Source organism: Macrosteles quadrilineatus, unplaced genomic scaffold (genome assembly GCF_028750875.1).
Source record: "Macrosteles quadrilineatus isolate MER2022 unplaced genomic scaffold, UCM_ALF_1.0 Scaffold_300__1_contigs__length_110914, whole genome shotgun sequence".
Lineage (NCBI taxonomy): Eukaryota > Metazoa > Arthropoda > Insecta > Hemiptera > Cicadellidae > Macrosteles > Macrosteles quadrilineatus.
Window position 1 is genome coordinate 50,426 of NW_026542893.1, and position 12,824 is coordinate 63,249.

General features: G+C 35.2%; 1 protein-coding gene across 2 annotated transcripts in view; it reads right to left on the bottom strand.

Moving 5' to 3' along the window:
* LOC128982417 (chromosome-associated kinesin KIF4A-like) overlaps positions 1-12,824 on the bottom strand; it is a 57,520-nt gene that overhangs the window by 13,693 nt on the left and 31,003 nt on the right. For both annotated transcript variants that reach the window (XM_054401375.1, XM_054401374.1), the window contains exons 15-18: positions 6,819-6,963; positions 5,161-5,276; positions 4,341-4,475; positions 2,557-2,769 (exon numbers count right to left, since the gene is read on the bottom strand). In XM_054401375.1, coding sequence (XP_054257350.1) covers positions 2,557-2,769; positions 4,341-4,475; positions 5,161-5,276; positions 6,819-6,963 — 609 coding nt within the window. The remainder of the gene's footprint in view (positions 1-2,556; positions 2,770-4,340; positions 4,476-5,160; positions 5,277-6,818; positions 6,964-12,824) is intronic.

Below are 12,824 nucleotides of genomic sequence, written 5' to 3' on the forward strand. Positions count from 1 at the left end.
TATTGGCGGCGCTGCATTGTAGCATATGGAGCTTATTACACTAGGTCGCCAGTATCACGTCGCCACTCGGTCAGTTCATATCACGGGGGTACTTGCACACTGTTGTGTTACGTTCTGTTGTGTTGTAAGTGGGTGAATTGTTCACTTCAGTTGATCAAATGTCTACGTCTGATTCAGTCGAAGGTATACGCGAAGACATGAAGAAAAAAAAGAATCTCAGAAAGGCGTACAAAAGAAAGAATAAGAATATAGCCATTGATAGGCGATCAAAAGAAAGAAGCAAATAAAAAGCAAGAAGAGCTCATGAAAAAGTGTCAGAAGTTGGCCGACACAAAGTTGAACACTGAAGACTTTATTAGTGAAATCGAAAAACACCCTTGTATTTGGAACTGTGCTGTAGAGGAGTATAGCAACCAGTATCAGTTCCAGTTATATCATCCTTTATGAGACCTAACAACTCGAAGAAACTGCTGGATTGTGACATACGAAAATAATTTAAAAATTTTTTACTGTCCGCACAGAGCTCATCAAAAAGGGTGTAATATAACCCTTTCGATTCTCTTGCACTAAGCATTGGATGAACGTATATTTTTCTCTTCCTTTGCCTCCTTTTCTGCAGAAGTAACAGAAGGAGAAGATACTTATAATCACTCATTATTCATTGTAAACATACCGCTCATAACAAGTACAAGTAGGCCTACAAGACAAGAACTCACAACAAAATGAGTAACGGCGGTAAAATTCTAGCTACTCAACTGGCTACTAACACGATTACTAGTCGTGGCTACTAGGTTTGGTGGCCAGTGCGTCGCCAGCTACTGTCGCTGGCGACGTCGCCAGGCTACCTCGTCTAATAGGGGCCTTAAGGTACACTATCGTCTTACTCATAATTACGTTTCGTTTATCCTCCCTAACATTTTAATAACTTCACTCTATCCATCACAGTTAGCTAAATTTACGTAAAACCTCAAGAGTAAACTGTCGATTTCGACAGGATTCCCCTAGTAAGTGAATGAATTAGTGTTTATGTATTCAACGATCAAGTAGTTACGGTCAAGTTTACTTCAATGACTCAGGAGAGGCAAATAAAATTCGCTGTTCAAAAAGAGAAAATGAAAATTACTATCCAAATATTACAGCTACCTATACAAAGAGTTATCCAACCTATTTCGACAAATGAATCCATACTTTCAAAGCTTTTGGACAGGTATTAAGAGAAAATCCACTGAACAACATGAGAACGTTCTGATGCGGGGCATATACTGTGACTGACAGACAACACGTTAAAATATGTTAACCAACTTTCAATGGTGTTGCTGCCTTAGCCTATTCAAAGCAGATTATAGCTGTCCAGTTGGTATACCAGAGTTTCTGAGTAAAAAATGGAGCACATGAAATGATTGATATCACCCCACTTTTCAGGTTACTCTACGGAGAAAATTAATTTGATCAGGTGGATGTCTCAAATCAAAGAAATAAAATGACCCAACTTAAATTAGTTAAGACAGGTTGTGTTCTTCAATTCTCAATGCTGGAAAAACTTTGTAGCACCATGTTAACTAGAATTGAAGCAGATGATCGTTTAACATTTATTAGAACTCAGTTATCAGTTAAAACTGAGAGCAGAAATAATTTAGGCGAACCTTGACGACGCAAATACAGATATTTAAAATTAGTTTCTAACTTATGTTTAAACAACTCTTAGATGTAACTAGAATTACTCGAATTTAGGAATAACGCTTTTCTTGGCATTATGTTTTTTATACTATGCGGCTCGGTTCTCTAGTATATAAAAAATAACACAGGAGTATAAAAAGTTTCTAAAGTCTAAGCTTTTATTTTCTATCATAAAGTCTGCTTCAAGACTTAAGACAGTACTTTTTTACACATGCCTGTCACAATTATTAAAAAGAGCATTACTTTCTTTGATCAATCCTGATGATACAAGATTCTGACTTCTGGGAACTGCAGTACTCCTGTGGATGTTATAAAGCACAGAAGTTACCAAGTTATATTATTCATATAAATTTGAAGAAAGAAAAATTGTGCCATTAAATCAAGGAAGAACCAAGTGGATATACAACTAACTGCTCTCAGAGTAGAGTTTCAGACAGTTGATAACATAAACCCTACTACTACTTTGCAAAAGAGTAGTATGCAGATTGTAGAATGACTCTTACAAAACGGGTAACAGTGAATAGCAATGCCAGTTAGTTGTGTAAAGACGATTCTACTAATTCCTTCTGAAGAGAGGTAAAATGTAAAATTAATTATGTTACAACTTTTGAATGCAAAACTGCTCATAACTCTTAAATAAGTTAGTTGGGCATCCATTCCTTCTTCCTTTACGTATTCCTAAGCCAAGTGCTCTATCTTCCAAAAACTACACTTACTCTGGGCTATTTTATTTTTGGTTTGTGAATGTTTTAATGAATTTGCAGAAATACGATCAACTACAATTTACTCTGGGCTATTTTATTTTTGGTTTGTGAGACTTTTAATGAATTTGCAGAGATACGTTTAATGAGTTTGCAGAGATAACAGCTGAATTCCCACCTCTTTCTTGGGGATCTTTTTTTGCTGCTTCTCAAGCTCTTCCACCCTCTGCTGAAGTTGTTTGATCAGCTGTTTGTCACTTACAGTGGATCTCTTCTGTTCTTCTGTCTCTTCCTCTACCACGTTAGATAGGTCTCCTAGAGGAGCACGTGAGTCATTGGCAATACAACTCTCTCTTTCCATAGCTTTCAGCCTGTTTAGGAGTATTGTTACCTGAACAAACAAAATTTATTTGTTAAATTCGTTTCTACACATTTCTATATTTCTGTTAGCGAATGACTTTACAGCCTATTTATAGGTTTGTTCAACTTGAAACTCTTCAATAGAATCATGGAATTTTTTTTAATAAACTGCTTATAGTATAAAAAATAAAAACTATTATAATAAAAAGTTACAAAATTGATTTAAAATTAACAATTCAACTTACAATTACAATTTTAACTTAAAAGGTTACAAAATAATGAGTTTATGTAGTTTAAGGGCTTTAAACTATAAACCAATGTTATAGTTTAAAGCTTTTGTCCAAGTATATTAGCTTAAAACTATTTAAACTATTTTCAAGCTTTACTAGTTCTTCGTGATGATGTGTGGAAATGAACAATTGATTATTGATTAATGTATAGATTAAGATAACAACCCAATGATAAAGTGCAACTAGTGCAACTTAGTATTCATTATCTAGTATCTTAATTTATTAGAGAAGTATTTTAACCCCAATGCTACTTTGCTGTTCTATGCTAATCCAAAAAATATGTTTTTCAGTGATAACTCGTTACTATGTATCCTAACAACTATAGTGATGTTGATGGTTAAGGTACAGATTTACAGCGAATAAAATAAAATAGAGTATTAATATAGTAATTTTGACTATGCGATAAGAGTTTGGCTAGCTCACTTGTAAAAAGAGAGCCCAGGGGTTCTTAGAAGACCACAACACAAACAGCTATACTACAACATACTTTTTCATATTGTATCATTACTTAAATTAAATAAATTTATTGTTGGAAATTACTTCCTCGTGAGGTGGTCACTTTTAATAGGCCAGGAAGACACAATCAGTGTTGCACTAGCTAAAAGTTCAGACGTTACAAAAATAATACATGGTATTCTCAGTACCACTAATGTATTACCAAGGTAGTATTTTGTAATGCTCGTTGTTAATAGGCAAACACGATCAGCGTTATTACAGCCTTTTATACTGAAGTCGATTTTGTAGCAGTAGCAGTAATTACAAGTAATTAATAAATTCTTACTTTTAGAAAAAGACACAAGCTTTAACAATTGTTTTTCGAAGAAGGTCAGACAATACTTGTATGACAATGCATTTTATACTTTGAATGGGAGTGTTGCTGAAGGTCTAAGTCCCGGGAGGTCTAATTAGACCTTCGACACACATTTTTCAGTTTGTACTTGTTGCTGAGGGTCTAATCTGGCAGTATGTCGAAGGTCTAAGTCCCGGAAGGTCTAAAAGTACGGTCAATGCAAAAAACTCATCCACTGATACTGTTTTAGACCTTAGAAAATAGTCATACATTGATGATGAGTAAGTACAATGTCATCTCAAAGCTTAAACAAACTTATTACTACTGTTAAAAAAAGTCATTCAAAGGACTTTTTTAACAGCAGTAATAAGTTTATTTAAGCTTTGAGATGACATTGTACTTACTCATCATCAATATGTACGACTATTCTCTATGTACATATTTGTATATATATGGAGAAATAAAACTCTTTCTTTCTTTTCTGTCTTTCAGTAAAAGATCAAATATTAATTCTTTACTCACTTTTTCGTTATGGTTGGATTCTTTTTTACTGTTATTTTCTATCTCTTCCTTCAGCATTGTCTCCTTCTCCATCAGCTGTTCCTGCAGAGCTTCGTAACTGTCCCTCAGTTCTTGGAGGGCTGCCTCCTTTGACGCCTGAAAATATAGTGACAAATGTAATGCAGCAAAATATAAGCACAGTCCCATTTCAGTATACTAGTTTTCAGTATACTACTCAGTTGAGTGATAAGCTCATAGTGTGATACTTTTGAAGTTTTAAGTTATATTCCACTTAGCTGATTATACTATGATAGTTGATGAAGTCATAAAAATGTTATAGTTTTCCATACGTTAGCCTTTCAGGTTAGCATTAACAATAAAAGTAATTAAACAAGAAAGTCAGTACAATCTGTCGGTGAATTGACTGAACCAACTAAGTGCTTTTTATTATAAAACTGGTCACTGTCGATAAGATTGTAAATACAAGGGTATACAAATTTATAAATCCCTTTTTCGAGTATGTAGATTGGTGTCTTAAGATTTCAGTACAGATTTAAATCCCATAAAATAAAATTTAAGGGGTTGGATTGCCTACCATTAAATAGCTTTGTTTTAACATATACAATGCCACTTGTGTAAACACTAAGGAGTACAAAAAATGCAATCATTACCTCTAATTTACAACTTTTGCTAAAACCACAAGCCAACCACAAAAAATATCTGATAATCCAAAAAACTGGCAGAGACGAAGAAAGTTGTTTTTAGAACCACAATTTTACCTATCACTGATCCAACAACTGTTTGTAGGTTTATAATTTCTGAAAGCTTGAGTTAGTCCTACCTTGTTTTTATGCAGCTCAGACAGATAGCTATGAGCTGTGTCAAACACGTATCTCAGAGCTGTCTTGGCGTCTGCCATGGTCTGTACACACTCATATCGTGTCTTGGACTTGTTTTCTGTAAATAAACACCAATGTATCATTTAAAAGTGTTGTTAGAAAAGAGTAGTATGTAAGGGTCAAATTGTGTTAGGGGTAATTTTTTTATTTTTTTTATATACACGAACGATTCGAGCGCGGTGATTCGTCATGACGGCAACAATGATCCACTTGGTCAGTGTCTTACATAGTTCGTGCCTTGGCCGCCGCGACTTTGGGGCGCTGACGTAGACGTGGTGGGGAGAAGCCGAGACCAGCGGACAGTGGTCATTTCTTGGGGCAGTCGATGGCGAGCGCTTGTTCGCCGAACACCCTCACAAGATCGTACAGCGGACCTGAGAGCATAGGTCGTGGATTTGACTAGCAACGTGCGAGACAAAATAGATAAAAGCGACAATAATATAAATCGCGATAAGTACAGTAGAGACAAACGTAAGTACTGCATTATACCATTACATTATTCGTCTTATTTTCCCGTTCACTTTGGCGAGTAAAAGTTAATATTATTTACGATCACCTTAGTTGTAAGAGATTAGCGTATTGTATTTCTCAGGCCCCGAATAAACATTGTATTACCCGAAATAAACACCTCACAGGTATAATGAGGGTAATTCATAAAGAGAGCAAAGTTTGAGTTATTATTGAAGGGAGTGGATATTAATAAGCATGCACTGTGTATGAATTTGAAATATTAAACATTGAAGCCTTCAATGTACTCAATTATTTTTTTTTTTTGCTGTATAAAATGGTTTGGAAAGAAATTGTTAAATTTTATGTTTTCAGGGTGAAAATTGGTAAAACCTCTATTTTTACCCCATAAACCCCTATTCCCATAGTCCGACCGTGCTGGTTTGTGAACTCGTTTGAATAAATGCAGGTTTATAACAAATTTCAATTTCATCAAAATCGGAAAATTTTTGCTCATAATTGTGCTAACGGACACATATAGAGGTAAAAATAGATATATGAATGAAAACGGGATGGTGGCCTCTGGAGACCCCAAAACGAAAAAGTAAATCGGTCTCGGGTCCAGGTTTTACCATGAGACCTACGTTAATAGTTTATTCCCTATATGAGAAATTCACTAAAAAGGAAGGAGACAAAGCCTGAGGTGATTTTTTTATATGGTTTGCCAAGAGATGACAAAACAAGAAAAAATCACTTCAAGCACACCACAGGCTCAAACAGTTTTTAATGTATTTTCCATAACTTGTATTTAATTTTTATGTGGTGTCTAGTTTCAAAGAAAGTATATACACTGGTGTCAAGAATGTACCAGTCACGTTTTATAAATAAATATCACAGCAAATTGTCTGGAAAAAAAAATAATTTTTAAGGACAATTGGATGAAACCTTGAACAAGTTCCAAGCTTTCAAAATATATTAACACAGTCACTAGAGTTGTCTGTAACAGTGGTAGCCCTAGCGTTTAGGTCACATGTTGGCCTGACTTAGTAGTCTGATCTGTTCAGGAGTCTCACACTACAGGCTTGCCACCTGTGTCCGTAAAATCATTTTCCCACCTCTCCCATAAAAAAAAAGAGTTGTCTGTAACGCTTACCTTGGTAGCTATCGAGACTTTGAAGTTTATGAGTTAAGTCAAGGATTTGAGTGCTTCTCAATTCAATGTCTTCATTCAGGGACTTGATTTCCTCTGATATTTTACACTTTTCTTCCTTGTCGAGTTCAGGTGATGAAATTGATTCCTGAAAAAGTAAATCAAAATCAATTGACTGTGTTTATCTACTGGCAGCTCTGAGAGCTATTGATTCAAATGAGTTCAAAGTTCAGCTCAAAGCTTGTCTAGGATTGCGTTACCTCTGTATTGTAATGCTGAAGGAGAAATCAATTTAAGGGTCAATTTTGAGACCCTTAGGTTGTGTTTACATAGGAGGCACGCTTGGGCAAGTTAAATGGTAGTGCACGCTTGCGTAAGCGTACTGTTGCCGTTGCCGATGCCGATGGTGTGGTTTTACTAGAGCAGAGCAACCAAGAACAAGTGGTCGCCCCCCCTAGGCCTACATCACAGATCAGTCAAAATGGAGATGTCAGATGATGAGGACATTGTGCTCGTAAATGGAGTTAAATCTATATACTTATTTAATACGCAAGCAGATTTTTGTGACAATTACTCCTCTAAAAGTACTGAACCGATTGACATGTTTTTGGTGTCATTGGAAAGAGTGTAACGTGAAGTTGTGCAGGAAACTTTCTTTTCAGTGAAATAATTATAGAGTGAGAACCGGGGGCCCTTTAAAGTTTCGTATTTCTCCATAAGATTAACATGGGAAACAAATATTGTTATGAAACTCCAGCTGTTGTCAGAAATTAAAAAGTAAATCTATATAATTAATACGCTACATGAAACTTTGTCGGTTGAACTCCTCCGCCATTTCTTAACCGATTTTATCCATTGACGTCTCATTGGAAAGAGCGTGTCGCGTAGATTTGCAAACTGGCATTACATTTTTTAAAAAGTCCCTTGGGATCTGCCCCAGTGGCTGTTAAAGTTCCCATGTTATCCTTAAGAAGAACATAATTGTTTACATTTTGATCAGCTGTTATTTATTTTTCAATTCAATGAAACACATTGAGTACATTTATTTACTATTTGAGTTTGTGTAAACATAACCCCTAGACGGTTCGTGTTAGCATGAGTGTAGCTTAAATTTGTACATTTATCGTTTTTTTGTGTAACTATAATTTGTTTATTTGTTGTTTTTTCTTTTTAAATGCCTCCGACGTGACAACGAAACATCGTGTAATCGTGATAATGACCGCAGAACAGTGGTGCGTAATATGCTTAAACATAGACAAAAAGAATTCTTTTTTTCTATGGCTTGACTCATCACAGTCAGCACCTGACCCTGGACAATCTCAACTATAAGTTACAAATGCGCCCTAACACTACCCCAAAACGACTTTTCGTTCTCAATTGGCCCTCTATCAATGACCTGTGTTGCCTGTACAGCGAGGCATTTTGAGATGGAGAAAACCGGCCGGAATGCTTTAGGTTAACAATAACGAAGATAAACATGGTCTGAGTTACACACAGGTAATCTTTGAGTTGACTCTTTTAAAATATGATTGTTTGTTATTCGTTTTGAAATAACTCATGTAATACTTTGCAATTGCTCGAATTCGAGCAACATGTACACTAGTTTATATTATTAGACTCCGAACGAGTTAGGGGGGAATGGGAAACTGAAGGAATCAATGTAATGTTGATATAATTATTTTATCAAAAACATAACAATACTAACTAAAACAGTATAATTTTAATAAGCCTAGAAGAGCTTAAGTTTTTAATCATAGCATTATTATAGGTCTATTTTGATAGAGCAAAAATTCAATATATTTTTATCACAAATACTTGAAGAGAACCTGTATGGATCATAAACATAAACAAATGACATTGTTGGCCCGAATCCTATACTAATATCATTATCATATGGTTTAGACAGTTCCGTTTAAGCAATTTTAAATAATGTTTATTTTCAGGCCAACAACGTCCTTTGTTTATGTTTATGATCCATACCGGTTCTTTTCAAGTATTTGTGATTTTGATTGACAAATTAAAGTCTATTTGCAAGTAGCGTATAAATAAAGATGTGCATGTAGTTTAAAAAAAGTTTTAACAGAAGAACTGCATCAATCAACGCCTCAGTATCCATGTTGAACAATTTAAAAACGTATAACAACAGTTTAAAAAGACAAATTTATTTGTTTTGTGATTTGAGAGGCGCAAGCTTTTACCCGCGTGCGCTGGCTAGTGGCGAGCACTATAACCATGCCTGGACAAGTTGCCACAGGTTTCCAGTAATCTGCTTTAATTTTGTTTCTTGGCCAAACATGCGCCACCATTTTACTTGCCCAAGCGTGCCTCCAATGTAAACGCAGCCTTACTGTTCATATCTACATCAACGGTTTGAACCAAAATCTAGTAAATCAAAAGGAGAGCAAAATAATTCTTTATGCAGATGATTCAAACTTAAAATATATCAGGAAAAGTCATTAATATTCACAGGTAATTGAGCATATATTTTTTTTTATTTTTCAAAAATTAATTATAGTAACTTTTCCACCAAAAACAAAACAATTGCTTTCCCAATATAAATACCCCTGCCGCAGCAAACCTGCCGTCTAAGCGAATTTCCATTTGGCTGAATTGATTTTCAATTGATCTATTTAAATAATATTAGGTGTAACGAGTACATAGGTTTGCTGCTACAAGGAAGTGTGTTTTTAAGTAAAATAATTATAGCTTAGTACAAAATCAATATATTTGCTATATTTGATCGAAATATATCCATAAACACGCAAACTACAACATTTTACAATATTCTCCATAAGAATAACATGGGAATTTAAAATTTTTTAAGTTTTCTCCGTAACTAATAACCGTATGAAAACACTTTGATATACTGAATTGTTTTTTTAAGCTCTTTAAGAAGGTTTAGAGAAAAATTGGGAAATTTTATGTTTTGAGGGTCAAAAATGAGAAAAACCAATTTTTACCCCATAAAACAAAACCCTGTTCCCATAGTCCGATCATGCTGGATCGCGAACTCATTCGAAAGTTTATCCCGCCTTACACCTTCAAACCAAATTTCATCAAAATCAGAAAAAAATTACTCAAGTGTTCACGGACACACACACATATATATACATAGGGTACTATGGTGTATTATTTATTGATATTAATTACAGTAGCCCTACACGTGAACAATATAATATTTGATATTGTTATTATTATCATATTATTATTAGGGGTCTGCACGGTACGGTACAAGCTTAATTACCGTCATCGGTACGGTACAAATTCTGTTCGGTACAAATTCTGTTCGGTACAGCCTATTATAATAATAAATTACTTATCATTTACTATCGTTGTCAAGGTGGTTTGTTCTGAACACATAAAAGTCTTATCAGATGTTTGTTTAGATCTTCATAATTTATTACTAGGGTGATGATGCAATAAAAAACCCATTAGCAGTCCCAAATCCATTAACATTTTATCAGGACAATAATTGTTGTATTCAAGTACTTCCAAGAACTGTTGAGTTTTATCACTTTTATTCCTTTACGACTTTCCCCCAATTCTATCTATCTATCTATACTGTTATAAAAAAGAGGTGGTTGCTGTATGTGTGTATGTGTGTATGGGAAAAGTAAACTCGAAAAATACTGGTCGGATTGGGCTGAAATTTGGCATGATGATAGCTCACATTCCCGATTAACATATAGGCATATTCTTATTTCAAAAATCCTTTCGGGCTCCGCCCCAGTGGCTCTGGAGTTTCCCATGTTAACCTTATGAGAAATGGAATTATTGAATCTTAACAGCTGTTTCAATTAAACAAGTTGGTTCTGTTCTATGATGTTCAATAGCATTAAAGTTACAAGGATTACCAACAGGGTGCAGCACTATTATTTCTTTTACATTTATGACAACAGCTAATTTGCAACCAAAAGGTGAGTGAGCGTAGCGAACGAACTTCAACCTGGAGGCGAGTTAGCATAGCGAACGAGCTAACCTGAAGGCAAGTGAGCGCAGCGAACGAGCTCCAACCCAAAGGTGAGTGAGCGTAGCGAACGAGCTCCAACCTAAAGGTGAGTGAGCGTAGCGAACGAGCTCCAACCTAAAGGTGAGTGAGCGTAGCGAACAAACTTCAACCAGGACGTGATTGAGCCATGCGAACGAGATAATCTTGAAAATTAAGAAGTTAAACGGGGGCAAAACCCGCGGGTTACAGCTAGTTTTATCATAAAAGTAATAGTTTTATGATGGCTGTAAATTTTATCTCTAATTCAGTCAGTATTTTCGTGAATATTCAATTTGCCGCTGGCCATTGCCTACTGACATAAAACTTTTTATGGCTTCATATTAAACTTGTAACTAATCTACAATCTTATTTTATTAGTTAAGATATTTGTTATGGATATTTTATCTTTCTTTGATGAAACCACAAGGTATATTGTTGGATGTGGCTGTTAAGGTTTGAATGTTTTTGTTGTTTCCTATATTTTTTATTATTGTGTTGAAGGTACTTTATGCAATCTAAATCTTATGAACTAGAATTATGATACAGTAGAACCTCGCTAATTCGAATTTCACAGGAAAGTCAATATACTTCGAATTATAGGAAGTTTGAAATATAGAGAGTTTGAATTATAGAGGTCAGAATGAATAAAATTCGAATTATGGAGGTCCCAGTATTATGTGTGGGGAGTTTGAATTATAGAGGTCAAAATGATAAAGTTCGAACTACAGAGGTCCAAGTTTATTGTTTAAAAGCTAAACAGAATACAATTCAAACACACATCTCTTGGACATTACTGATTTTGATACATTACCGTACAGGACATATTGAATTACAGTATTAAAAATGACATATTAAATCAAAGAAAATGAAATTGAACATTGTTCATTCTGTATTAAAAAAGTCTGTAATTCGTGACTGTTTTAAGGCTCTTTTGCATTGAATATCAATACTGTTTTCAATGGTTACAATGGCTGAAAAAACATTACCCACCAGTGTCACTTGATTGTTCGATAAAATTGTGAATGGTTTCTACCGCACGCCGCGCTTCCTTTATTGTAACGAAGTGAAGCTGGTCGTCTGCTCCCGTCTCGTCGTCTCCACCCAACCCATCGTCGTCTGCTTCTGCCTCGTCCCTGTCGGCCACTGCCACCACTATCTCGTCTTCTGTCAACGTTCCGGCGACTGCTACATCGTTGTCGACTTCAACAAAATCTTCAAATGTTGTGTCATTTACATTACAGTGAGTCATTATGGCATTCCATTCGCTCTCGATTAGATCTTCAACAGGATCTGGTGTAACTGTGACGATTTCTGGTTCAGTTTCTCCATTTACAAATCCACACGTTTTAAAACAATTAGCAATTGTTTCTTGCGTTACATTTTCCCATGATTTGTTTGCCATTCTCATCGCTTGTAGGATGTTGATATTTGATATTTGATGTTTGATATTTGATAAAATATGTCTTACAACTTCTTTCCTGTAGAGAGTCTTGAAATTTTTTATTATTCCCTGGTCCAGCGGTTGAAGTTTTGACGTTGTGTTGGCAGGAAGGAACTGAACTTTGATTGCGTCAAGCTTTGGGATGTCATTATGGGCACTACAGTTGTCAATGAATAAAAGAATTTTACGTTTTTCCTTCTTCATCTGTTTGTCTAGCTTAAGCAACCATTGCCCAAAAAGGTTACTATTCATCCATGCTTTTGGATTTGCGTCATATTCAAAAGGAAATGACTTAAACCAGCAAAACATCTCGGCTTTTTGTATTTACCGATCATAAACGGCTTTAACTTTTCTGTTCCTGTCATATTACTCGCAAGCAAAAGTGTTGCTCGAACTTTACTGTTCTTACCGCCATGACATTTTTTGTTTTTGAAAGTTAAAGTTTTATCGGGAAGACATTGGTAGAACAAGGCTGTTTCATCCGCATTAAATATGTTTTTAGGATCATAGTCTTTCAACATTGTTTTTAGTTCCTCTTTCCAGTTTTTACATACATTGTCATCAACGCTTGCACTCTCTC